This window comes from Lepidochelys kempii, chromosome 24, assembly GCF_965140285.1.
Source record: "Lepidochelys kempii isolate rLepKem1 chromosome 24, rLepKem1.hap1, whole genome shotgun sequence".
NCBI lineage: Eukaryota > Metazoa > Chordata > Testudines > Cheloniidae > Lepidochelys > Lepidochelys kempii.
Genome location: NC_136403.1, coordinates 15,495,563 through 15,522,767, shown reverse-complemented (window position 1 = coordinate 15,522,767; position 27,205 = coordinate 15,495,563). Strand labels below are relative to the sequence as shown.

Genomic DNA, 27,205 nt, shown 5'->3' with positions numbered 1-27,205 from the left:
CAAGAGGTAAATAGTGGGGTGCCCTAGGGATCTGTACCAGGACCAGTTTGCAAACACCACAGAGTTACTCAAGCTAGGGAAGTCCAAAGCTGATGATGAAGAGTTACAGAGGGATACCGCTAAACTAGATAACACAAGGCCAAGTGAAATTCAGTGTTGATAAATGCAAAGTAACACACAAGGGAAAACAATCCCCACTCTACCTACAAAATGGAGTCTAACTTGCTGTTACTGCTCATGAAAGGCCAGGGGGGTATTGTGGATAGCCCTCTGCAGACAGCTGCTCAATGTGCAGCAGCTGTCAAAAAGCTAACACATGTTAGGAACCCTTAGGAAAGGGAGAGACAGTAAGACAGAAAATATGCCACTACTGTATAAACCCATGGTATGTCCCCGCCTTGAGTACTTGGTGCACTTCTGTGCCCCCATCTCAAAGAACCACACCTTAGAAATGGAAAAAGGTACAGAGAAGGGCAACAAAAACGATTTGGGGTATGGAACAGCTTCCATGTGCTGAGATGGAAAAGACTGGGACAGTTTGGCTTAGAAACAAGGTGACTGAGGGGGAATATGACAATCTATAAAACCAGGAACAGTGTTGAGGAGAGTTATGTGTGGGGACAACCCTAAGACCTAGGGGCCACTCTATGCAGAGGGCAGGCACCAGGTGTAAGACAAGCATGAATACGTCCTTCACCCAACAGTCAGCCAGCCTGTGGAACTCACTGCCAGGGGATGTTGGAAAGCCAAAATTATAACTAGTTCTCTTTTGAGCCCAGTTAAGTTCACAGAGGATAGGTCCATTGATGGCTCTTAGCCAAGATGGCCCAGGACAAAATGTCATGCTCTACGTGTCCTTAAAGCTCAATGCCAGCAGCCAGGACTGGACAGGGGATGGATCCCTCTGGAACTGCCTTGTTCTGTTCATTCCCTCTGAAGCCTGCACTAATGAACAGGACACTGGGCTACACGGACCATGGGTCTGACCCACTAGGACCATTCTTAGGATTGTGATGTGCCTACCACAGTGTGGTCCTGGATGAAGCTGCTAGAATAGAATTCCTCTCCAGCAGCCAAGAAAGGCAGAGATATCAAGACTCCAGGGTTGCAAGTCTGGGCTGCCTTTTTCAAAAGGCACTGCAGGCTGTGACCCAGGGGGCTCAGGCCAGCTATTGGCCCCTTCACCCTTTGGAGACAGTGCTTCAGCTACACCTGACAGAAGCAGGGGGTGTTTTCTGGGCAAAAACCTAGCATTTCAGCACGTGAGTGCCCCAGCCTCTGTGGAAGGGACACGCTAGGAAAGCGCACACCAAGTGCAAAGGGCCCAGTTGCTGCCAAAACCCAGCATCCTGCTTTGGGTGAGAACAGCCCTTTGCCAAGATGGTGACATGCCAAGCTAGACACAATGTATACCTTTATGGAGAATCTGCAACAGCTGGTCGACTGGAGCCAAGCAACGAGGCAAAGCCCTGAATGGCTCCATTCAGAGATCAGGTGTGGACAAGCCCTTGCTGGGGAGGTCGGGACGACTCTCCAGGCTCTAAGGATGTCACCATGAAGCCCCTGAACGCTGCACTATCAGCGATGCTTTAATTTCTCTGCCCCACCATGGTGGGACGCCCATGGCCCTAGCCACCAAGATCTGCTCCAACCCCTTGCACAGAGACAAGGCAGCAGCTGTCATTACAGATCCCAACTCTGGCTGGGGGTGATCTTGCTCTGATGGTGCTCAGTGGCAGTCCATGGACCGTTGGTTGTCTACAGGCAGGTGACAAACATTCAGCAGAGAAACAAGCAATTAGAGAGGTGGCCCCATGAAAAATCTGCAGCTATGTGGTTTGCAGGTCAGGACCCTGTTAGAGCCTCTTCAGGACCTACTTTGTGCTGAAAGGCACTGACTGGGCCTTGCCTCAGTTTCCCCTCCTTGTGTATTTAGGCTTAGCTCTTTGGGGCAGGGATTGTGCGTGCAGCACCTGGCACTACGGCACCATTTGAGATATGGTGCTACTACACTACATTTGCAGTTTGAGGACTACACAAATAGTCTAGCTCTGAAGCCATGATCTTATTGGGCCCCAGGCTTCAGAAGCAGGTGGGAATAAAGGATCTGAACAATCTCACTCATGTTTCTGCAACTTTAAGTGGCTTTTATTTCCAACACTTATGAAATCTCAATGACACTACTGCCACAGACCACTACTAACCCAGGGCTAGACTCCTTCCCCCGGGGGAGGCGTTGGTGCAGTTTTCTGGTTAGGCGCACGCAGGCTGTGTGAGAGCAGGATTCACACCCACATGGACACGTACAGAGGTTTACGGGGACGGACGAGGCGCAGCATTTGGGGCTGTGTGGTTGAAGCATTAAGATAGGATGATCTCGTGGCCAAATATGTCTAGAGGGGGTGAAGCAGATTCTTCAGATGGCCTGGAATGTAAGTGGGACAGGCGCTCAGTTCTCCTTGGTGTACATGTGACTCAAGAGGTCGGCAACGCGGTTACTGTAGCCATATTCATTGTCATACCTATGGGAAGAGAAGAGGGACAAGTTCAGCTCTCAGCCACCTCCCACACCAAGTGGACAACCCTGACCACAAAGGAGACCCTCTCAACTGGATGTTTCCACATGACTTCTAGGGGGCTCCTGGTTTCCCATCCCTATTGGATCAGCCACATGCCAATAGGCCTCTGGACCAATTGAGGATGGTTGGAAGAAGGCAGAGGTAGTAGAGGACCTTGTGCTTAAGGCACTGACTGGAACTCAGGAGATCTGGGTTTGTTCCTCAGTCTTCCTGTGGGATCTCTGGCATATCCCCTGTTCTCTACCTGGAGCTTAGCTCCAGGGCCAGTGACCTCACTAGATCTGGACTGGGACCCTCAGATTTAGCCAGTTGTTCACCCAGAAGTCTTCAGCTGGGTTACGGGGGCCAGTTGTGCATGGGACTAGGCCAAGGCGCTCCAAGCATACTCTATGGCTAGGGGAACCCAGACACCTCATGCCAGGCAAGCGAGATGCAATTGATGGAACCTGTTGGTTCTTGATCCACTCTGGAGAGTGGTCACTAGACTCCAAAGCATGCTGGACCCCTCCACCCCAGCCTTCTAGGAGAGGCTGGTTTTCAGACCTATCCCTTTGCTTAGGACTAAGTGCAGCATCCCTCTGCTGGGCCTTACCAAGAGATGAGCTTCACAAAGTTATCATTGAGGGAGATCCCAGCTCCAGCGTCAAAGATGGAGGAATGGCTGTCGCCGATGAAGTCAGAAGAGACCACCTGCAAGTGAGGGGGGCATTTGGCTTGAGAGAGATGCAGGAGGGGGAGGAATGTGTAGGGACCAGTTCAGTAGGAGACCTGCCTCCCTTGGCCAGAGGTCCCCAGAAGCAGCTTTGATTGCACCATAGGCTGCACATCAAGATTTAATAGGGCTGAATACCCAAATAGACTATTAGGTCAGTCTGACCACTTATATAGCACAGGCCACAGAATGTCACCGTTATCCCCAAGGACTTCAAACAGATTACAGTATTTCAGTTTTCAGGAGACTCCATTGTTACATGCCACCAGCAGAGAACAGGAGGGACTGAGATGCCACCAATGCAGGAGGTCCCATCCATGGCAGGGAACTGGGTTGGCGAGACCTGTCCAGTTGATCCATGCCCCATGCCGGGGAGGAAGGTGAAAAATGTAAGTCCCTGCCAATTTGATGGGCTTGAGGGGGAAGGGAAGATTCCTTCCTGACCCCAAACATGGCCATCAGTCTAATCCCTGAGCATGTGAAGACACCAGCCAGGCATTCAAAAGGGATTCTCTGGCCCACCAGCCTGGGGTCCCAGCTGATGTTTCAGAGGAAAGTGAGAAGGTCCAGATTACATCCAAAAATTCCTTCTTGATCCCATCATGTGACCAGCTAAAGCACTGAATGGAGAGTCCCCAGAAGGCCTGGAAGAAATCAGTAGCAACATGCCAGGCCAATGCGTACCAGCATTCTTCCCCGTGAGCAGGCCCTATACAGCTCTGTGGATACATTCCCTGCTCACCTCATCTTCTGTGTATCCCAGGATCCCAGCCATGGGGCCCTCAGAAGCCTTCTTCATGGCCTCTTTGATTTCAGCATAGGTTGCCGGCTTGGCTAGGCGGCAGGTTAGGTCCACGACAGAGACGTCAGAGACAGGCACACGAAACGCCATGCCAGTGAGCCTCCTGTGAGAAGGGAAGTTCAGCCAATGAGAGAACCAATTAGGACTGCCTGTAAGCAAGACATCAATGGATCTAGAAGACCAGTCTGTGGTTCTGGCATCGGACCCCTGAAGGGAGACCCCCAGACTCTCCCAACGGAGACGTGGTGTTTCAGGTTTTGCTTAGTGAACACTGCTAGTCAGCCACCATGAATGGTGCAAGCTTCCACACAGATGTGGTTTGCCCATCCCCATGGCCACCTCTAGGAGCCAGAGTTTCTCTCCTAGCCGCTATCTGGCCTGTGGGACATCACCCAGCCACCTGGGGCAGGATTGCTACAGGAACACCTAGACTGGAGACCTCTCCCGATGCCTGCTTAGAGAGATAGCCCATACCCATTCAGCTCTGGGATGACCTTGCCAACTGCTTTGGCAGCGCCAGTGGATGCTGGGATGATGTTCTGGTGGGCGCCTCTTCCGTCGCGCCAGGCCTTGGCAGAGGGCCCGTCCACAGTTTTCTGTGTGGCAGTGTAGGCATGCACTGTGGTCTGAAGGTTGAGAGGAGAATTATGGTTATGAGCTGGTAGAAGCTAGAGAGACAGTCACCGGTTCCCGCACACAGGCAAGCTGCTGGGGGTTGACAGCACACAGGAGACTTACCATGAGTCCTTCCACAATGCCGAAGTTGTCATGGATCACCTTGGCCAGAGGCGCCAGGCAATTGGTGGTGCAGGAGGCATTGCTACATGGGGAGGGAAGGGAGACAGAATGATGTCTAGAACAGACACCTGCTCCTGGGTTTCCAGTAGCCTGCCTAGTTGAGTTCCCATTCCCACCACCACCTCCATTTCTCCCTGGTGTAGGGGAGACCAAGGGGGAAGACAATAGAAACCACGCTATTAGGATAGTCTTTGCTCACATGTCAAAGTAGAAATCCACCTGCCCTCCTCTTGAGGGGACAATCTTCCAGCCCAAGCTGTCTATAGGCCTCTCGCTTCCCAATTGTATGGCACAAGTGGCTAAATTCTTGTCTTGGGCCCTTTCCTCAGGCACATGTCCACAAAATGGAGGCTCTCTCAAACATCCCTCTGACCCCCGAATGGCAGATCCATGCCCTCATCTCTCCTTGGCTACATACAAGGCAGCCAGACTCAGGAAATCACCCCAAGCCAGTCTGGGGAGCAACTCAGAAAGTCATCCCATCCTACTGTCCAACTCCCCGCCCCCACCTCCCAGCACAATGTGGGGAGGCAGGTCTTACCTGACTATTGTCATGCTGGATGGGTCATACTTGTCCTCGTTGACACCCATGACGAACATGGGAGCATCAGGGGAGGGGGCACTCACCACCACTCGCTTGGCTCCACCTTGTATGTGGGCCTGTGGAAGAGGAGGCTAATCATGGAGGATCCTGCTATGGAGGAGGCCAGGCCAACATCATCTGGAGGAGTTAGGCACTAGCAGACCTAGACTCCATCATACTAAGGTCTTGGACGAAGGCTGCCCAGGAGAATGGCATCCCAGACAAAGCCAGGCTGTCCTAGCCCTGTAGTGGCTCAGCTTGTTAGCCACAGGTTCTCACCCAACTCCCAATGAAGGAGGAGAAGCAGGTGTCTGAGCCTCACGTGCCAGCCAGACATGGGCCCTGCAGCTCCTGTACCAAGCTAGGCAGCTCAGACACTCACCGAAGCTTTGTCAACACTGAGGAAGACTCCGGTGGACTCGACAACGTAGAGCGCTCCTGCGTCACCCCAGGGAATCTCACTGGGCTTCATGCTGTAACAGACAGCAGACCAGGGTTACTGCCCCAAGGGCCGGCTACTTCCAGGAGGTCAATGCACATTTGAGCACAGATGAGGACTCTGTTCCCATTCTATACAGCTTGAGGGAGTGGTGTGGGACCCCCAGCCTCTGAGGACCCTGATACACCAGCCCCTTGGCACCCAACTCTTCCTTTGACTATCTCATTTCTAGGGTGACCTAGAGATACAGCTGAGTGGAGACGCAGTGGATCTGGTCTGGTCTGAGTGGATCTGGAAGAAGGCTGGTCTTCTGGTTTCAAGGCACTAGACAGAGACTCTTGAGAACTGCCAGCTCCACCAGACTCCCTGTGGGGCCAGGAACCAGATATGTGACTCAGTTTCCCCCAACCTGTAAATCTACTATTTCCCCTTGCTCACAGGTGGCTGAGAAGAAGAGTCCATTAGTAGTTGGAGGCAGACACCACAATGATAGGCTGCACACAAGTACCTAGAGATCACTGCATAGCTCTGTCACATCCACTCACCATCCATTCATTCACACTAGCATGATCCTTCAGAGGTCCAGACCCCTGGATCTTACTCTAGATGCTAGGCTCTCAACAATTAAGTTGAGCAGATTCTCAGACGGGACTTCTAATCTAGTCTGACCTGTGTAACAGGCCAGAGAATTTCGCCCTGTACTGAGACCAATCACTTCTGATTCGGCCTGAAGCCAGAATGACATTTCCAGCAAGCCATGCACTCAGCTCAACGGGACGGGCTTCAGAGTCAGGGGAGGTGTCTCCTTGACACTACAGATTCGTGTCTTAAGTGAAGCAAGCAGGTCTGTTGATGCAGGAGGTAGACTAGGAAGCCACATCTAGGCTCTGCTAGACTGGTAGGAGTCTCAAGTAGTTGGACATGCTATACAGGAAAGTAGTTATTTCTCTAGACAGTGCTGAAGGATGCAGTGTACAGGAGTTGCTCTCTGTACACTGCAATGCTACCACCTCTGAAGTGGCACATGGCAGCTGATTTAATGCCAATGCTAGAGTCTAGGACAGGAAGCTATGTACAGGAAGTTTACTACAGCCAGCTGAAACTGCAGGAAGGAGTTTTAGCCTAACAATCAGAACGCTGGAGTGATGCCACCATGGTGCAGAAAGGCTGTCAGGACTCAAATGCTCAGTGCCTCAGTTTCCCCAGCTAGCCAACAAAAGACAGCCCTCCAGCAATTTGGCAACTATTAGCACTGATCCACTGTTGAAGGACCATCACTTCCTGCAGCACCATGCACTGGGCTCAGAGGTCTCCCCTCCTACTATTGAGGAGATTTGTCCCGCTTAGCTGGCAAGATCCCAAGCACTATGCCAGTGATGAGGTGCCAGCCCACACCCTGTGCTACATAAGAATGGCCATACTGGGTCAGACCAAAGGTCCATCTAGCCCAGTATCCTGTCTTCTGATGGTGGCCAATGCCAGGAGCCCCAGAGGGAATGAAGAGACCAGGTAATCAAATGATCCATCCCATCACCCATTCCCAGGTTCTGGCAGTCAGAGGCTAGGGACACCATCCCCACCCATGCTGGCTAACAGCCATTGATGGTCATGGAGGATAGGTCCATTCAGCTCCCCGTACTCACCACTGGAACACAGAGATCTCACTGCCGTCCACCACCAGCTTGCCATCTTCAGCCTTCACCTCGCCGCTGTAGCGCCCGTGAGTGGAGTCATACTTGAACATGTACACCTGAAAGAGGAGAGTGCGTCAGCCTAGCAACCCAAGCCTTCGTGGAGTTACCCTAGGTAGCTCCTGTCATTCAGCAGGGGAATCTCCCCAGCGGATCAACTCTGCTTCCATCAACTGCAGAAGGTGAAGCTGGTGACCAGTTCTCTTCAAGATGGGGGCTGATCAGCAGCAAACCTCTCGCTCGGTGGGCAGCGAGCATTAAGACTATCCTCCAAGTAGATCTAGAGGACACTGACTGATCATGCATCAGCACAGAGGGCAGAAGGGCCAAGCTCCCTGAAAGCTAAGGGGTATGGTGCCCTTAGAGTCCTAGCATTGAGCAATCAAACCCAACAGTGACTGTGGGATGGGTCCTAGACAAAGCTGGGTGTCAGAGATGCAATGGCTCCTTAGCAGCCAGCAGTTGCTGAATGTGCAAGGCCAAGGGAAAAAACCCATGTCTCCCACCCAGCTTCTAAACCACAGGGGCTGGCTTGGACTGGAACACAAGGATCAAGTCCCAGGTGAGGCAGCTCAGAGGAAAGTTGGCCATGGCTGAGAGACACTGCACCCCATAGTCACTACAGTGATATCATTATGGCATGTTTCGTACAAAGTCTGCCTTGAGGCACCAGTTTAAAAGGCTTGATCTGTTGAACATTAATACCCTGTTGGATTGTATGTGCTGTCATTGTATGGAGAGCTATGAAGTTTTGCTCTGTTATGAAGTTGGAAACACCCACAACTAGTCTTTCAGGTACAATAGGGAGCAGGTAGGCAATGAGGATGCTTGAGGGGGAAGGGGTTGACCCCCACATCACGAGCAAAGATCTTTCTAGCAAACTGGAAGAAGCTATAAAAGAGGGGAAGTGACAACACCTGAAAACCCCAGAGGAACAAAGACTGAACTGGGGAAGGGGGTCCCAAGCAGGACAGAAGGGGCAGACTGGGTAATAAACTTACACTGGTCAGGCTTTTGATTAGGGCAAGACAGTACAGCTCTGGGGGTCCTAGGCTGTGACACTGGGGGGGAAGTTGGTTGGAGCCTCTACTGTTCGTTTATGAGTGGCTGAGAGAAGCATTCATGTAACTGCAGCTAGGTTTGTCCCTACCTGTGTAGATGTTTGTGTGAGTGCAGGACTGGGAAAGATCTGCAGCTTGTCACAGCCTCAGTGAGAGGGGACCCAGATTTGTATGTCAGAGGGCTCAGTGGTATCCCAGTTCCAGGTTGCACCCCAGGAAAGCCAGTCATAGGCTGAACAAGGCCCCCTCAGTCCTCAGTTCCTGTCACATGTTGATCTGCCAGCTGGCCAAGCTCACCCATGCCACAATCACTGTCTACATAGGGTTGTGAGGTGGGAGATGTCCAGGGAGACTGAGAACTAACTATGGGAGCCTGAGCTTCCGAGACATGCAGAAGAGTGTCGTAGGCAGGTTAGTTTGGCCATTGGATTGAGGGTTACCATGTAGTTGAGGTCAATGAAGGGGTCATTGATGGCCACCACTTTGAGTCCCTTCTCCAGGCAGGCTCGGAGGACCAGACGCCCGATACGGCCAAATCTGGAACAGGAATGTTAGTAGTTAGATAGGTACTTCCTACTGTAGCCATAGTCCCATCTAGGGAGCTAGTCATGAAGGGACATCCCTTCCATGCTGGCTTTTGAGCTTCCTTAGCCTCCAAGAGCACCCCCCCCACACACACACACACACATTTGCAGCGCAGCCAATGGGAGCTCAGTCAGCAGGGCTTCCCCACGACTGTCCAATCACTAGGACATTAAGCTACCCCCTTCGCTTTGCATTCTAGTGGTGCCCCCTAGCTCTGATCTAGTAGGAGCACAAGCCAGCCATCCTAACCACCTTGGAACAAGTTCCTCCATGAACACCCCCGACATCAATCCGGCAGCTGTAGAGGAGTTAAATGCTTCAAGATGACAACCTGGTGACCCTTGCAGTCACTAAGAAAGCAAGAACTGCATTTTCAGGCTCAGTCATTCAACACCACTACTGCTATGAATGAGCTGGGCTCTTCCTTGAAATGAAGACAGCTGCCAGTAAGTGTGGTTCTGGTGAGGCCAAAGGGGCAAAGATCCAGACTCTATTTCAATGGCAGGGTGCGTCCCCAGCCACCGGAGCTGCAGGGAGTCACTGAGTGACTTGCAAAACAAGTGGAAGCGCCGCACGGTTGGTTTTACCGTTGCTGCCAGTTACGGAGCCCACTTCTTACTACATGCAGCAGAACTTTTCACTCCCACTGCACTGGGCAGCCCCACGGTAGCAGCGGGCTACAACTCCAGCCCTGGGGGCAGCATAAGGGGGAGTCTGGGGCCTTACCCATTAATCCCAACAGTGAGCTCAGACATGACTCGTTCTACTGGTTTCTCTACTGGAGCCGGTTCCTCGACTTTCTCCGGTTCTTTCTCCGGAATGGACGGTTTTCGGGGCTGGGAGACCTCAAGTCTGGAAGGAAAAAGGAATCAGAGCAGAGGCTGGGGCAGATGCCAGTATCAAGATAACAGCAAACAGGCCTTTTTGCAAGGGAAAGCCACAGCTCCTTTAGAGCGACTGGGAATGTGGGATTTGCCCAACTACTTCAGTCCAGAGGGTCCATCCAGACCAGTGTCCCAACTCGCACCATGGCCTGGCCTAATTTTGTTACAGGAAGGTACAAGAAAGGCTCCTTCAAGGGCAGTGATGGAATAGCCTGCCCATGGTAGGAGGTTTCTTCCTGACCTCCTTTAGAGATTGAGGCTTATACCCTGAAGCAGAGGGTTTACATCCCTTCCAAAATCCTATTTTAAGAAACCCTCTCAACTCTGGCTATTCTATGCCTTTTCTGAATCCCTGTAAGCTCTTGGCCAAAGTGACCTCTTGTGGGACTGAGTTCCACAGGCCAGAAACGTGGAACAAAACCATTTGATCGGTTCTAAGTGTGCAGCCTGTCACTCAATGCCACCCTTGTTTGCATAGGGGAGAAGGTGAATGGCAGCACCCATTCCAGTTTGTTATTGGGCACCCCTCAAAAGGGACAGTTCTGATCCTTTCATTTGCATTGTCCATCTTGTGGTCCTGCTGTTTCTGTTCTAACCTTTGAGATCCGAGGGATCCAGTCAAGGGCACCTAACTAACGATGCTGCTATACAAACAGCGTTTATTACAAAAAGAAAAGGAGTACTTGTGGCACCTTAGAGACTAACCAATTTATTTGAGCATGAGCTTTCGTGAGCTACAGCTCACTTCATCGGATGCATGCTGTAGCTCACGAAAGCTCATGCTCAAATAAAATTGGTTAGTCTCTAAGGTGCCACAAGTACTCCTTTTCTTTTTGCGAATACAGACTAACACGGCTGTTACTCTGAAACCAGTGTTTATTACAGTAGTGCCTTGGGCAGATCCAAAACCAGGGCCCCATTGTGTGACACATGACACAGAGCAGCAAACTGCATGCCCTGAAGACCTTAGTTGCAACAAAATTCTATATGCTCTATCCCATTCCTTATACCTTAACACCCCTTGCTCCCCAGGGGCTACTGCGTATTGAGCAGGAATCTTGAGGCTTGTCCAGACAGGGGAAGTGGTTGCAGAATAAAGTAGGGTGTGAATTTAAAGCCCGGGAGCTATTCCAGAATGACTCCTTGGGGGTACACATTCCAGAGTACCTTCACAGGGAGATAATCCAGAATAGCTTCTGCAGAACAGCTCCCTGTCAGTTTTCCCCCACTGTTGATGCATCCACAATGAGGCACTGGACTATAAATAAAGTGACACTGTAGTCAAGGTGCTGCCTCCTTTGTGTCCGTCAGTCACAGCTATCAGCCCTCCCCACTAAGGTAAAGTTACACTACTCAGCCTGTAGGTCCAGCTAGGGAAGCGTGAGCTGGATTCTATGCTGGCTAGTGCACCAGAATTTGTAACGAAGCCCCAGCGGAGGAGTCCTTTGCATTGGACAACAGGAGAAGCTTGCTTTACTTTGCGTGTGGCTATGTTGCCATCAGGTGTGACTGCACCATGCGCAGGCCTACCTGATCTAGCTAGCCTGATGCACAGCAGCTGCAAAGCTGACGCAGCACAGACTAGCCACTCGAGTCCATACCCAGGATCCCAGCTCACGCGGAGGTTTCACAGACATGAAAAATGCGTCAGGGACTATGAAATCTGGTCCTCCCCCGTGAAATCTGGTCTTGTGTGCTTTTACCTTATACTATAGGGATTTCGCAGGGAAGACTGGCGTATCTAGAATTGGGGGTCCTGACCCAAAAGGGAGTTGCAGGTGGGGTTGCAAAGGTTATTTTAGGGGGGGTTCACAGTATTGCCACCCTTACTTTTGCACTGCCTTCAGAGCTGGGCAGCTGGAGAGTGGTGGCTGCTGACTGAGGGCCCAGCTCTGCAGACAGCAGCGCAGAAGTAAGGGTAGCAGTACCGCAACCTGCCCTACAATAACCTTGTGACAAAGCCCCCCCAACTCTTTCTTGGGTCAGGATCCCTACAATTACAACACTGAAATTTCAGATTTAAATAGCTGAAATCATTAAATTGATGATTTTTTTAAATGCTATGACTATCAAATTGACCAAAATGGACCATGAATTTAGTAGGGCCCTATCAATGCTCTGAGTGCTGTGTAGACATACCCAGATTGGGACAGAGTCTGAGGCCCGTGCTTCAATGGCTTAGATGCTAACAAAATACAGAGAATATCATCTACCGAATAGCGCTTCAAATTTACCCTGGGATTTGACCTCCTGGGATCAAGTCATTTGTGAGAGATTAAAGTGCAGATCTGCTCTGCATTTTGAAGTTCACTATCTGAACTTTGTGGATTTGCTATTTGTCAAGATCTGCTCCTACCAAGGCTGATCAAATCAGAGTTTAAAAGGGAAGCTGCAGTTATTTGCTTATCACTACACGCAGCTATAAAGAAGAGCAAGTCCCCAGAAATATACAGTCTCAGGAGGCCAGACTAAGGCCCATGTGTGTTTAGGTTCCCACTAAGATGCACTTAAATCAAAGCTTACCTGAAAACTTTGACACTAACAGATGATCCAATTGACTCCTGGCTCAACGGAGAGTTACAACGCTGCAGCATTTTGCTGGCTGCCCTAGCTACTGACTGGAGATACTGAAAACAGCGAGTTCAAGACACTTTAAAACTGATCTTTAACCATCACTGACTATACTGAGATCTATGTTACTATAACAGTTAGTGCAGGTCTTTTAGAAAAAGGACCCAGACAGTGAAGTCATTCTTACTTTCAGTTCCTTTGATGTTGGTTTAGTCCCATCATGGGGACACCAGCCCTGATCCTGCAGAGCACTTGGGCCCCCTTTCCTGCAACAGCTACTCATGTGCTTATGTGTATGAAGCACATTCAGATGGAGCGTGGCGAGATGGGCTATGGGCCTTAAATTCCATATTTCAGGGGAGGCCTCTGTTTTGTCAGTGCAAAGTCAGCCCAGCAGACCATTGCAGGCAGAGGCTAGGTAGGGGAAGGGCATGTGCACTGAGTGCAGGCCTAGACCTAGAATGCTAATGTGACTGCAATTGATCCTAATCAAGTCAATTTCAACTCTAAGACAATTCAGGGCTCAAGTCCTTCCCACTGTTCTGTCTTCAGACAGGTTGGGGACATCCTTGAGGGAGGTCTCACCCCCTTTAACTGAGCAGAGAATTCTGTGGGGGGCCCTTTCTGCACCCTCCCAACTCAATCCAGCCATAATGGGGTAGCAGCAATGAGTCCCCCACCCCCTCCCAGCCCTCTGACTGGACGAGCCAGCTAGGATCTTCCCAGAGCAGGAGATTTCAGAGTTAAAGCCCCATAGAGATGCATGGGACATTACCCTGCACCCCCTGCAGACTCAGATGCAGCCATGCCAGTTGTGCTAGGGGCTTGCACTTATGACCCAGAGCAATGTAAGTCAAAGCTAAAACCCAACCAGGTCATTAGGCAGGTGTATCAGAATGAGGCCTATTCAAGTACTGGAAATACACAATGCTGTCAAGGGCTTGGTGTGTGTATAAGTACTTTGCTAGGCCCATTTACATAGCCCTCTGCTTCCATCAGCTATAAATCCTGGTATGATGCTGCCATCCATCATCTTGCATCTGAATCAGCAGAATATAGCATTACCCAGAAGACTCCCAGAGGCCCCTCTCCACGAGATCAGTTACGAGGTCAAATGGCAAAGGTGAATCTGGCATGAGGCCCCACTGGGGTAGAAGAAAGCACTCTGCTTTGTGTTTACACTGAGCCTGAGCCTTTGCCTTTTGAGAGCCAAGAAATCCCTCTGGAGTCTGTCCCTCAAGAAAAACAGGAGAGCAAGAGATTCGTACATCACAGGCCACTTCATTTCACGGACCAGTGCTTTTGGCAAGCAATTTGAGTAGCTCACATCCCCAACCCTTGGTTCAACAGCCTCTTATCCACTTTTATCCAGCCTCCCTCAGATACGGAAGCAGTGTGACAAGGGTTCGTATACGGGATTGGAAGTCAGGGTTCCCAGGTTCTGGTACCAGTTGCCACTAGCTCACAGGTGTGACCTTGGACAAGGTCATGCCATGTCTGTGCCTCAGTTTCCCTACCTGTACAAGAGTGGGTGAATTCTCCATTTTAACTGGGCTCCAGGTTTTAACAGCACTAACAGCATATGACTGAGTCATCCTGTCACTTCAGCGCTAGACAGTCTCAGACTCCCCCCAGATATCAATTAAGTCACATACCAAGAAACTAAGGCACAAATCACTAGCACTGACTGAATACAGTCCAGACGCCCTGACCCTCAGCCCTGACCCAAACCACTACAGGCACCATCTAGGTCTTACATGCTGCCAACCGCTCCCTCCCCCCCCCCCCCCAAAAGAAAAAAAATCACAGTAGGGACTGGGGCCTGCAGGGCAAAGATAAGCACCCAGAAATATTACAGGCAAGCCTGCTGACAGACAATTTTTTGAAACCAAACAAGGCGGACAGATAAACACAGATGCAGCAGGTCAGTGCAGGCAGGCAGGCAGGCAGGGGGTTTGGCCCGAGTCCTGATGGGGCATGAATATCCAGCCACTACCAAAGAATGAAGCCACCTGTGAGGGTACACTCAGAACTGCAGACCTCTGACTGCAAAGCTGGGGTGGGATTTATCGTAGAATTGGTCCCCGCAACCCCTATCAGAATCCAGGAGCCTGTGCAAAAAAAAATATCGAGGCAGCAGCTGCTAGAGGCAGCAGATGGCATTTCGCTTCAAGATGGCCAGCTCTGCAAGATGGATTCTGTTGCACAGCACCGCGTGAGGATCAGCTCCTAACACTCACTTGCATTGCGGTGGACTCATCACTTCCACTCCCAGCAGAGGGACCATGGCCAGCTTTCTTTCACTCCACAGCTACCAACCCTGAAATCTAAGACCATGTCTACACTATCACTTATTTGGCAAAATGTATGTGGCTCAGGGGTGTGAAAAAACCACCCCTCTGAGCAACATGAGTGCTTATGCCAGTGAAACTTGGGTGCACAGTGCTAGGGTGGTGGGAGAGCTTCTCATTTAAGCAATTTTATTAGGTCAACAGGAGAGCTCTCTCCTGTCAGCATAAAGCAGCTACACAAGCGATCTTACAGGGGCGCAGCTGCATCGGCACAGTTGTGCCGCTGTAAGTTCGCTAGTGTAGACACAGGCAAAGTGCAGCAGGAAGGACCACCTAATAGGGCTGCAGCTTTGAACCCAACACCTGTGCTGTCCGAGGAAGGGAAGGTGCAGAGGACGTGCTGTTCTAGAGGCAAGAGGACTGGATCGCTCATTCCTACAGCATCACTGCAAAGCTACGCTTGCCATATAAAGGGGGGCGGGGTCTGTGTTTTGGCATGACTCATGAGAACCCCTTCTGTATCCTTGCACTCTGATCATCTATCAGACATTTGTCTTACCATAGCAACTAGGACTCCTTCTCATGGAGCAGGACCCCCTTGTGCTAGGTGTCCATCACCATGGCCCCTTTCCCAGTTGCCCCCAATTGAATGCCAAATACATAGTGATGCTTTAGGACCTACGCACAGAGGAATACAAGGGATCTTAAAGGCATACATCTGCACCAGCCCAGCTAAGGCTCCAACAGAACTAACGGCATACGACTGAGTCATCCTGTTGAAGTCATCCGATGAAGTGAGCTGTAGCTCACGAAAGCTCATGCTCAAATAAATCGGTTAGTCTCTAAGGTGCCACAAGTCCTCCTTTTCTTTTTGCGAATACAGACTAACACGGCTGTTACTCTGAAACCTGTTGCTTCAGTACTTGACAGTCTCCAACTCCCCCCGGAGATTGATTCAAGATAAGCTGGCCAGTCTGTACTGGCTGCAGAGGGGTGGGGGGGGCGGGATGTGGCTACTTCCACCCCACTGCAGGCGTTCTACCGCAGTGACATTGAGAGGTCAGGACGCGGAACACCAAAACCAGACGAGAACGCCACAGACGCTGCTGTCTTCGCTCAGGCACAGATACCCGGCGTCAGACCTCAGGGGCTTTACAAGCATCATTTTATGAATGTGGAGAGCTAGGGAGATTAAATGACCTTGGAAGAGTCGGTAGCAGAATAGAACACAAGCCACCCAACTCCCTCTGCTTTTCCCACTAGACCGTGTTGCCTCTGTAAGACAAGTGGCACTCTCCTTGGTACTTGTTCTGATCTCTAGGTTTCCTCAAGCGCAAGAACTGATGTCTGCTTTCCCACGCCAGAGGACAGATCCAGTTTCACCTCTGGCAGACTTCCAGCAATCAAAGACAGGAAGTCTGCTCAGTTTAGATACTCACTCAGCACCATGGCCAAGGGTCACAAATATGCTCTATATGCACACCCCCTTTTTCTTCTGAAAGGGGAGGCAGGAGAGAACACAGCTTGCTGGCTGCAGATGCTGACAGAGGCAAGAGTGCCTCCCTGGCGAGGAGCTATAAATGTACTTGGATCTCTGGGGCCTGATGTACTGATTAAAAGTGCTAAGTAATACAATTGTATATCTCAAAGCACTTTACAGAAATTAACTGTTTCCCCATCTGTGAAATGGGGGCTAAGAGAGGGGAAGTGACTTGCCCAAAGTACCAGGACCTAGTGGATAGAGCACACAACTATCTCCCCACTGTCTACACTAGGTTTCAACAGAGCAGCAATTTAACCATCAGTCTTGAGCAGGATTACAGACAGACGCTTCTTGTCCTGCTACCAGTGGCTGATTTTAAGCTAGCTGCCATATATTAATAGGGAGAGACTGCCTCGTCTGCAGAGGGGAGGGGCATATGACATTGGTAGTGGTGCAATACAGCAGAGGCTGGGCAATAATATTGCAGTCTGTCCTCCAATGCAGGTGCAATTTTGCTGTGGGGAGCATGCCATCTCCTGCCTCTGCAACTGTTACTCCCAGCTAGATCACATGGAGGGAGGGGAACCAATATAATCTCACTGGAAGTACTAGTGTCAGGAAGGAAGAGGTTTAAATCCCTCCAGGGTCAGGCGATTTTCAGCACCCGCTGTCTGGTGCGACTGGAAGGACAAGCATGCTAGCAATAAAAGGCTTCCCATATCAGAGGGGCAGGGCACAGGAAGGAGAACAGAAGGCCACTAGCTGTGAAACATTCCCTGGAGGTGTTCTGGGCTGGGTTTGGGGGATCCAATCAGGCATGTAAGAGGCGTGGAGGGACGAGGCCTCAAGCAGGAGATGCGGCTGTGGCTCTGGGGTTAGTCTATTTTGAGTAGATTCTATTTTAAGCAAACAGCAAAGAACCCACTTGATCTGATCAGCAGGGAGATTCTCCCCATAGATCTCCCACATGGGGCGGTGATGGGTGGTCCAAAGGAAGAGCACTGCATCTGCCCATCCCCCACAGGGGGACGGGCTCATTTCTTGCATAGCTGCAGGCGGTGACTAGAAGGTAAATCCTCCTCTAGCCCTGCCCTGCTGGGAGGGGGAGGGGAGGTGATGTGATGCGGAGTCTGATTGGAGTTCCCCTGATATTTCCATGTTTCTAGAGAAATCTATGGTGCAAGGGCACCACCAGGTCAGTCTGCATCATCACCCCCCACCCCCCTCTGCAGATGTCACCCCCTCAAGCTGCCCCAAACACATGCAACTGCTCCCCAAGCAGATCTCTGCACTCCCCTCCCCACCCCAGGGCACCCTGATTACTCCCACCTCAGAGCTGCATCCCTCCTTTACCAGACAGGGAACCTCCCCACCACCCCAGTTCCCTGATACACCCCTGGGCCCCCTCCCATTTACACTCCACCCTAGATGCTCATTCTACTCCCATCCTACCCCTCAACAAGACACCCCCTCCTCACAACTCTCTGCACATATATAGGGCCCTAAGCCATGCCCCCGCCAGCCTCCTCCCCATCTGCAGCATCCTCTACCCCCCCCAGCTCTCCACAGCTGGGGTCCCTGCCCCACAGCCCCTCTAGTTCTGCCACTACTAACCCCCCCACCCAACTCCTCCACATGCTGCCCCTCAGACCTCCTCCTGGCCCCTCTCCACATCACGCCCCATCTAACCCCAGCTCCCCACCCCATGCAGCCACCAACCCCCCCCCCACTTCCCCAGCTCACGCTGCCCATCACCACAGCCAAACACCAAGAGCCACCCCACCCCACCCCACTTCCCCAGCTCACCTTGCACCCAACCCCTCCCCACCATAGCCAGCCACCCTCACCCCAGATCTAACCCCTGCTGCATCCCCCACAGCTTCTCCCCACCTGGAGCACCCTACTTCCCAACCCCCCACCCCAAATCCATCCCCTCCCCCACATGCCCACCCCAAATCCATCCCCTCCCCCACATGCCCAGCCCCCCACAGCCAGCCCCGTCACCTGCTGCGCCCTGCCCCACATACCAGGTGGTCTGGGGTCTGGATGGCGTCGAACGAAAGCATCAGCGGTGCAAACGCCCGTTTATATACTCCCCCCGCCCCTCCCCTGCCACGCCTCCCTCACCCCCCCCAGCCACGCCCCGCCCTGTCTGGCGCGCGCTGTCCCCGCCCCGCCCATTCCGAGCCGCGCGCGCCTTAGTAACCGCACAGCGCGTGCAGGCCAAACAGTCGTGATGGAAAGCGGGAGCGATGGGAGGGAGAAAAAGCTAGGGGCCTCTACTGCGCAGGCGCTATAGCTTTGTCGCGAGGCGCGCTAGCGGTTACCAACCGACGCGGCACGCACCGCCTCCAGGATCACGCCCCGCCCACTGCCATTTTCGAGCGCATGCGCAGATTCTCTCCCCCTCAGCATCCTCCGGCTGCACAGCTGCTCGCGAGGGCTTCTGGGGATTGTAGTTTTCGTGACTGCTCCCTGCCTGGTGTGAGCTGGCAATGCACCCCTGGTGGGGCAAGGGCAGGAGCCAGGACTCTTGGGTTCTGCCACTACCTCCCTGGAAACTAGACAAAACACGAGAGAGGGTGGGGTATGGAAATGAATTGACAGTTAGATTAGATAGATAGTGGGGCTGTACAGGGATGGAGAGATAGGGCAACACAATGCTTAGGGGTACGGAACGGCTTCCGTATGAGGGGAGATTAATAAAACTGGGACTTTTCAGCTTGGAAAAGAGACGGCTAAGGGGAGGTATAATGGAGGGCTATAAAATCCTGACGGGTGTGGAGGAAGTAGATAAAAGGAAGTGTTATTTACTCCTTCCCATAACACAAGAACTAGGGGCCACCCAATGAAATTAAAGGAGTACTTGTGGCACCTTAGAGACTAACAAATTTATTAGTCTCTAAGGTGCCACAAGTCCTCCTTTTCTTTTTGCAAATACAGACTAACACGGCTGCTACTCTGAAACCAATGAAATTAATAGGCAGTAGCTTTAAAACAAAGAAAAGGAAGTATTTCTTCACACAACGCACAGCCAACCTGTGGAACTCCTTGCCAGAGGATGTTGTGAAGGCTAAAACTATAACAGGGTTCAAAAAAGAACTAGATAAGTTCCTGGAGGATGGGTCCATCAATAACTAATAGCTAGGATGGGCAGGGATAGTGTCCCTAGCCTCTGTTTGCCAGAAGCTGGGAATGGGCGACAGGGGGTGGATCACTGGATGATTCCCTGTTCTGTTCATTCCTTCTGGGGCACCTGGCATTGGCCACTGTCGGAAAACAGGGTACTGGGCTAGATGGACCTTTGGTCTGACCCAGTATGGCCATTCTTAGATAGATAGATAGATAGATAGATAGATAGATAGATAGATAGATAGATAGATAGATAGATAGATAGATGGTATGGGTACACATAGATGGTGGGGTATGTATGGGAATTGATAGATAGATTAAATGGATGATGAGTGTGTGTATGGGGATGGATGGATAGATAGATATGTATGGAAATAGATAGATAGACAGGTAAATAGAGGAGTGTGGGGACAGATACATAGATAGATGGTGGGGTAGGTGGGGATGGCTAGACAGATGAGGGGTGTGTGTACGGGGGATAGATGGACAGATGAGGGGTGTGTATATGGAGGTTGGATAGACATGGTGGGAATGGATAGACAGATCAGGGTGTGTATATGACAGGTTTCAGAGTAACAGCCGTGTTAGTCTGTATTCGCAAAAAGAAAAGGAGCACTTGTGGCACCTTAGAGACTAACCAATTTATTTGAGCATAAGCTTTCATGAGCTACAGCTCACTTCATCGGATGCATACTGTGGAAAGTATAGAAGATCTTTTTATACACACAAAGCATGAAAAAATGGGTGTTTATCACTACAAAAGGTTTTCTCTCCCCCCACCCCACTCTCCTGCTGGTAATAGCTTACCTAAAGTGATCACTCTCCTTACAATGTGTATGATAATCAAGGTGGGCCATTTCCAGCACAAATCCAGGGTTTAACAAGAATGTCTGAGGGAGGGGGGAGTGGGGAGGAAAAAACAAGGGGAAATAACATTCATTAACCAGGCAGAGAACAGTTCAATCTCTCTGGTCACGCGATTACAGACATGAAAGTTGCAATATTACAACAAAAAAACTTCAAAACCAGACTCCAGCGAGAGACTGTTGAATTGGAATTCATTTGCAAATTGGATACAATTAACTTAGGCTTGAATAGAGACTGGGAGTGGCTAAGTCATAGAATCATAGAATCATAGAATATCAGGGTTGGAAGGGACCCCAGAAGGTCATCTAGTCCAACCCCCTGCTTGAAGCAGGACCAATTCCCAGTTAAATCATCCCAGCCAGGGCTTTGTCAAGCCTGACCTTAAAAACCTCTAAGGAAGGAGATTCTACCACCTCCCTAGGTAACGCATTCCAGTGTTTCACCACCCTCTTAGTGAAAAAGTTTTTCCTAATATCCAATCTAAACCTCCCCCACTGCAACTTGAGACCATTACTCCTCGTCATTATGCAAGGTAACCTATTTCCCCTTGTTTTTCCCTAAATTGGTTAGTCTCTAAGGTGCCACAAGTACTCCTTTTCTTGGTGTGTATATGGGGATGGATAGACAGATCAGGGTGTGTATGGGGGAGGATAGACAGGCGAGGGGTGTGTATAGGGGATGGGTAAACAGATGAGGGGTGTGTGTGTATGGGGAATGGATAGATCAGGGTGTGTATATGGGGGATTGATAGATAGATGAGGGGTATATGTATGGGGGAGGATAGATAGAAGAGGGGTTGTGTGTGGGGGATGGATAGACAGATGGGGGTGGATAGAGAGATGAGGGGGGATGGATAGACAGATGAGTGGTGTGTGGGGGGATGGATCGATGAGGGGTGTGCATGGGGATGAATGGGGGTGAGGTTGAAGCAGAGGGACATCTGGGTACTGTAGCTGGGTCCCCGTGCCAGCTGGCTCCCTATTCCAATGCTGGAATTGCTCGGAGGCCTCCCATCCCCCCAGCCGGTGGTGGTGGGGTGGTGCGTGCACGAGCCCGCCGCTCGCCTGCCTGACGTCAGCCGGAGAAATGAGCCAGCACAATTGAGCTGTTAATAATTCAGGCGACAGCCGGCGGGGGGGGGGGGGGGGGGGGGCAGGAGGTGATGCTCTCGCCCACTGTGGCTGATGCCTTTGAAAAGGCTAGGCCCGAGGAGAATCCCGCTGCCATGGCAACCCCCGGCCCATCACTCACACAGCATTGGCATCCCAATACGTTTGCTGCAGCCCCGACCCCTACGCAGCTCCTCTAAATGAGGGGGTTAACCCTCTATGGGCCAGAGGAATTGTGGGTCTACAGGAGGCTGGCCATGACTCAGCACTGATCACCCAACTCTAGCCTGGTGGTTAGGCCCAGCTAGGCCAGACTAGGCCAGAGAGGCAGGCCAGGACCATGGGAGTCGGGACCCCGTGTGCCTCCTGTTTGAGGCATGATGAGGGGGAATCAGAATGAAAAAAAACAAGCCCCTTGTGACAATATTAGGAGCCTGGACTCCTGGGTTCTATCCCTGAGTCTGGGAGGGGAGCAGGGTCCAGTGGTTAGATCAGGGGACTGGGAATTAGGACTCATGGGTTCTTTTCCCCAGCTCTGGGAGGTGAATGGGATCAAGGCTTTTAGAAGGAGATGCTGAGAGTCAGAACTCCCGGGTTTGGCAGTAGCTCTCCTCTCTGCCACATTGTTTGACCAGAAAGGCAAAAATATTACCAAAAAATCATCCCATGACCAGAATCCCAAAATCCTTTGTGAATGGGGTTAGGGGAAGACCGCCATCTTTCTCTGTGTGTTTGTGCAGCGCCTGGCACAACGGGGCCCTGATCTCAGCTGCGGCAGGGACTGTCTCTCACTGTGTCTGGGCAGCGCCTGGCACAATGGGGCTCTGATCTCAGCCAGGGCAGGGGCTGCCTCTTGCTGTGCAGCACCCGGCACAATGGGACCCCGATCTCAGCTGGACAAGCCTGGCGCAACCATTATGATCCTACATACATTTAACATCTCTGAGTTAGGGAATGGCCGAACTGACACTTCAGGCTCATCGCAGGACTAAAATAACTAGCCAATCAATGAGCAGAGCAAGAGAGAGACTAACCAGCATCCAAATCAATAACCTGCACTAATGCAAACTCCGGCATGGACTGCCAGCATGACCAGGTATCTGTTTGCCCTAGGGAGGTTACATCTCAAAGACAATGACCTGTCCCTCACCCAGGCCACCCATCCTTTGGTCCTGGATGTGGTCTTTGGAAATGCAGAACCCTTCCCAGATCACCCCCAGAGGTTGACAACCCCCCTTCCTCTCTGCATCTCAACACAGATTCACCGGAGATTGCCTGGGTTATCTTGTCCCCGCTCTGACACCGCCTGCGTTTGCAGCTTTGGCTGCAGACAGGCCGGTGGGGCCCCAGGCCGTGGAGAAGAGACTAAAAATAAATCGTCAGGCCTCACTGGAGAGAGAGGGAGAGACAGGGAGAGAAAGGGGGCAGGAAAAGAGAGAGATGCAGAGAGATGGAAGAGAAAAGAGAGAGAGTTGTGTTTGGCAATAGATAGATAGATTAGATAGATAAAGTGTATGGAGAGAGATAGATAGATAGATAGATAGATAGATAGATAGATAGATAGATAGATAGATAGATAGATGTGTGTAGTAGGATAGTTTGCTTATGAGAATCTCATGTGGGACTGTCTCAAAAGCCTTACTAAAATCAAGATATATCACATCTACTGCTCCGCCGCCAATCCACTAGGCCAGTTACCCTCTCAAAGGAGGAAATTAGTTTAGTTAGGTTTGTTTCCTTCTTGACCAATTCCTGCTGGCTATTCCTTATAACCCTATTATCCTCTAGGGGCTTACAAATAGATTGTTTAATCATTGCTTCTGGTATATCTTTGCAGGTATCGAAGTTAGACTGACTGGTCTACAATTCCCCAGGCTGAGGTTGTCTGTGGCTTGGATCGCTCACCAATGTGAGCCCTTGTCCCAGTTTGTTAGCTCTGCATCTGATATGGGGGTGAGCTGTTATGGCTGGGGAAGGATTTCTCAGAAGCCCTGGGAGTCAGGACTCCTGGGTTCTAGTTTTGCTTTTAGGAAGATAGATGGACAGAGGAGATCAAATGGTCCATGGATAACAGACACAGAAGGAGGTGATACAAGAGAGAGGGAGATGGAAGATAGATACAAGGGTGTGTATGGGGATGGATGAATAGATAGAGGGATGTTTTGACTGGGAATGTTTTGCATTATATATATTCACTGTAGTGAATGTGTGTACATCCCTGCTGCCCCCTGCTGGAACGGATGAACTTTGCACTCTGCGTGTGTGTGTGTGTGTGGTCTTTGTGTGTATGGCATTGTGTGTGTGTTTGCACACACACATACACCTTCCCACTCCCCTTTTGGCTAGAATCACAACTATTCCTGTGTGCCCATGTCCCCGCATGGCTAAAAGCCAGTGGAGAGTCCCGCCTCTCCTGCAGGCCGGGGCTGGTGAGCTCTAGATTAACTGGGGCATAAACTCTGCGTGTGTGTGTCCTGCTGCCTGGTCCTGGCTTGTTTGTGCAGTGACGGGGCATGCGGTGCTGCACGTGAGTGCACACGCATCCCTCTGCTGGGCAGCCTGGGAGTTGGCGAGCTGACACACCTCAGGGACTCAAGGCGCTGTTTTATGGGCAGGCCAAGCTGTGCAAAGTACTGCCAAAGCACAGGGAAAAGACAGAGCCCGTCGGGGTCTCTGTCAGAGGGGGGGAGGCACCTGAGGTGATGGGTCATATGCTGCACTTGGGGTCCCATCTCCCGTGCCCAGTTGCCCTCCCCGTGTTCCAGACCTGGTGCCGTCTTGCTACATAGCGCAGGCTCTCACGGATTCATAGAGTCCAAGGCCACGAGGGACCGTTGTGATCATCTACTCTGATGTCCTGTGTCACACAGGCCCGAGACCTGCCCTGAACAAACTCCTGTTTGAGCTCGAGCAGAGCCTTTCCAGAAATCCTGGTCTCCCGGCCTGCAGGGCCGCTGCGCAGACAGCAACTGACGGTTTGCTATCGCTTCCTGGTTCTGGCAGGGGCTCCCCCTCGCTTTTCGACGAGGCCTCGTCTTGATCACTGGAGGAGACGTTTATTAGCAGTACTAGAAGTAGAAGGACTGGTACAGCAGGACCTTGTTTATCCCATCGAATTGGGACCGGGACCAGATCAGATAATAAAACACTCAGGTAATGTGGAGAATGGGGGAGTGTGAAGCTGCAGTGCTGTCTCGCGGCCACAGGAGAGATCGCCTGCTTCTGGACCTGTGTGCGCCGGTTGTTTGGTTAATACGGAGAGCTGGATAATGGAGGGGCAAATAAACAGGGGCTCTACTGTACTAGTATATTAGATGTATTACGGTAGCACCTACCAGGACGCCATTGTGCGCTACGAACTGCACATTATTATTAGGTGTATTATGGTAGCGCCCATTCCTGGACCAGGACACCACTGTGCTAGGCACTGTTCATTGTTGTTTATTAGGTGTATTTTGGTAGCACCAAGGCATCCATCATGGCCTAGGACGCTATTGTGTTAAGTGCTGTGTATTACTGTTTATTAGGTGAATTACAGTAGCACCTAGGTGCTCCAGTCAGGTCCCAGGGCCCCTGCTGTGTGGCAGGTGGTGGACGCTGGGATCCTGTCCCTCGTTCTGTGCCAAGCATCTCTCTCTCTCTCCTCTTGATTGCAGCGAGTGGCTTCACAACAGCTCAGGCCTGGATTTCCAGCCTCCACTTTGCAGCTGCTGGTTCTGCAGCTGCTGGTTCTGTATACTCCTAGGTTCCCAGGGCGGATAGGACCATCCTGCCCACACAGGCTGCCCCCTTGGCATAGTCCCTGCCCCAGGGATCACTGAGATCTAATCACATTTATTACTGTGGTAACTAAGAGCCAGCCAAGACCAGGGCCATATTGCTCCAGGCACTGCACAAACACAAAGCAGCAGGCAGGGTGGGGAAAGAGCTGGGACACCCCCACAGCACGATCAGAGATGGCAGCAAGCCCACATGGCAGGAGGTAAGGTACCTGGGTGGGTACATCTTGCCTTCGCAGCCCAGAGTCCAGCAGGGTGGTGGCATTAGAGTGGCCCCAGCTGGGCCCCATTTCACCCCCTCCAGCAGAGCAGCCCCTGCTTTGGCCTCTGCAGTCACAGCTGCTCCCTTGGTGAAGTCCTAGCCCAGCTGGACTGTAAATGATGATCACCCTGCATGCAACTTTCGTTGTAACACTGGACTCTAGCTGCAAACCCAGGGCTCCCACTGCAAGCGTGTCCGGGTCTCCCTTCATCTTTCTGCATGTCCATTGCATTACTACAGTGCCATCGCCCCCGTACAGCGGTAGGAGCCCCTAGCCTTCCTCCACCAGGGAGCTTGAGACTTGCATGCTGCTGTTTTACTTCCCCCAGGGATTTTAGCAGCTGTAGTAGCTCAGGGCCTTTTGGAATGGCAGGAGTTTGCCTATTAACACCTGTCTAAGTGAGACAGCTTAAATTTTATACCTGCATCTTTGATTTATTTAGAGAGACTCCCATTGTCCAAGTAAATTTAAATCCTCTCCTGGATCCTACAGAGCTCTTCAGCTGGGTAATACCTTGTGGGCTGGAGTTCCACTGGCTGATTGGAACACTTGTAAAAAGTTGCAGTTCCCAGGGTTTGTCCCACTAGGTGGGGACACTCTAAACACCAGGGGCTAGAATGTTCCTACTGGCCTGTGCTGCTCATGGCCACACGAGAACACAGAGCTCAGCAGGATTCACAAAAAGATTGGGATGTTTATATGCATAATCTGAACATGCAGTTACATGCCAGAGCAAGGAGTCGAACCCAGGAGTCCTGCCTCCCAGGCCCTCACCCTGCTTTAACCCACTAGACCCGACTCCCCTCCCAGAGCTGGGGATATAATCCAGGAGTCACAAGAACGGCCATACTGGGTCAGACCAATGATCCAGCTAGCCCAGGATCCTGTCTCTAACAGTGACCAATACGAGATGCTTGAGAGGGAATGAACAGAACAGGGCAATTATCATTTGATCCATCCCTTGTCATCCTGTCCCAGCTTCTGGCACACAGAGGATTAGGGACACCCACCGCATGGGGTTACATCCCTGACCATCTTGGCTAATAACCATTGATGGACCTAACCTCCAGGAACTTTAGTTCTTTTTTGAATCTCGTTACACTTTTGGCCTTCACAACATCCCCTGGCAATTTTGTACCTGAAAACTTTGCCACTTTGCTGTTCACCCCCTTTTTGAGATCATTTATGACTATGTTCAACAACACAGAGCCAGGGGGTCCTTGCTATTTACCTCTCTCCACTGTGAAAACTCACCATTTATTCCTAACCTTTGCTTCCTGTCTTCTGACCAGTTAATGACCCACAAAAGGACCTTCCCCATCACCCCACGGCTTCTCGGTTTCCTTACCAACTGCTTGCAGCTCCCACAGCCACCACCAGGCAGAGCCAGTAAGTCACAAACTCCTGCCACTGCTGCCTTTCAGCCTCTGCTTTTCTATTTTTGCTGCCCAATTTTTCCCCTTTAATACTTTTTAAACAGGCACAGTCCTGCCCCCATTTGCCCCCCCGCAGAGCACTTGTTTTTCCAACAAGGTTGGGCCCAGGTGACCAGTCTCTGCCGCTCAGCCCACTTCAG

General features: G+C 51.3%; 1 protein-coding gene across 2 annotated transcripts; it reads right to left on the bottom strand.

Moving 5' to 3' along the window:
• Positions 1 to 2,121: 2,121 nt before the first annotated feature.
• Positions 2,122 to 18,591, bottom strand: LOC140902545 (glyceraldehyde-3-phosphate dehydrogenase 2). Of its 2 annotated transcripts, none has more exons than XM_073322721.1 (11): positions 18,507 to 18,591; positions 9,977 to 10,102; positions 9,106 to 9,202; positions 7,557 to 7,663; positions 5,857 to 5,947; positions 5,433 to 5,551; positions 4,832 to 4,913; positions 4,568 to 4,719; positions 4,034 to 4,196; positions 3,172 to 3,269; positions 2,122 to 2,522 (listed from the first exon to the last, which is right to left on the bottom strand). In XM_073322721.1, the coding sequence occupies exons 2-11, from the start codon at positions 10,003 to 10,005 to the stop codon at positions 2,450 to 2,452; spliced, it is 1,011 nt and encodes a 336-aa protein (XP_073178822.1). In that variant the 5' UTR covers positions 10,006 to 10,102; positions 18,507 to 18,591; the 3' UTR covers positions 2,122 to 2,449. The 2 variants fall into 2 exon arrangements, with proteins under 2 accessions (XP_073178822.1, XP_073178821.1); XM_073322720.1 differs by having other exon boundaries at positions 18,484 to 18,575.
• Positions 18,592 to 27,205: the final 8,614 nt, after the last annotated feature.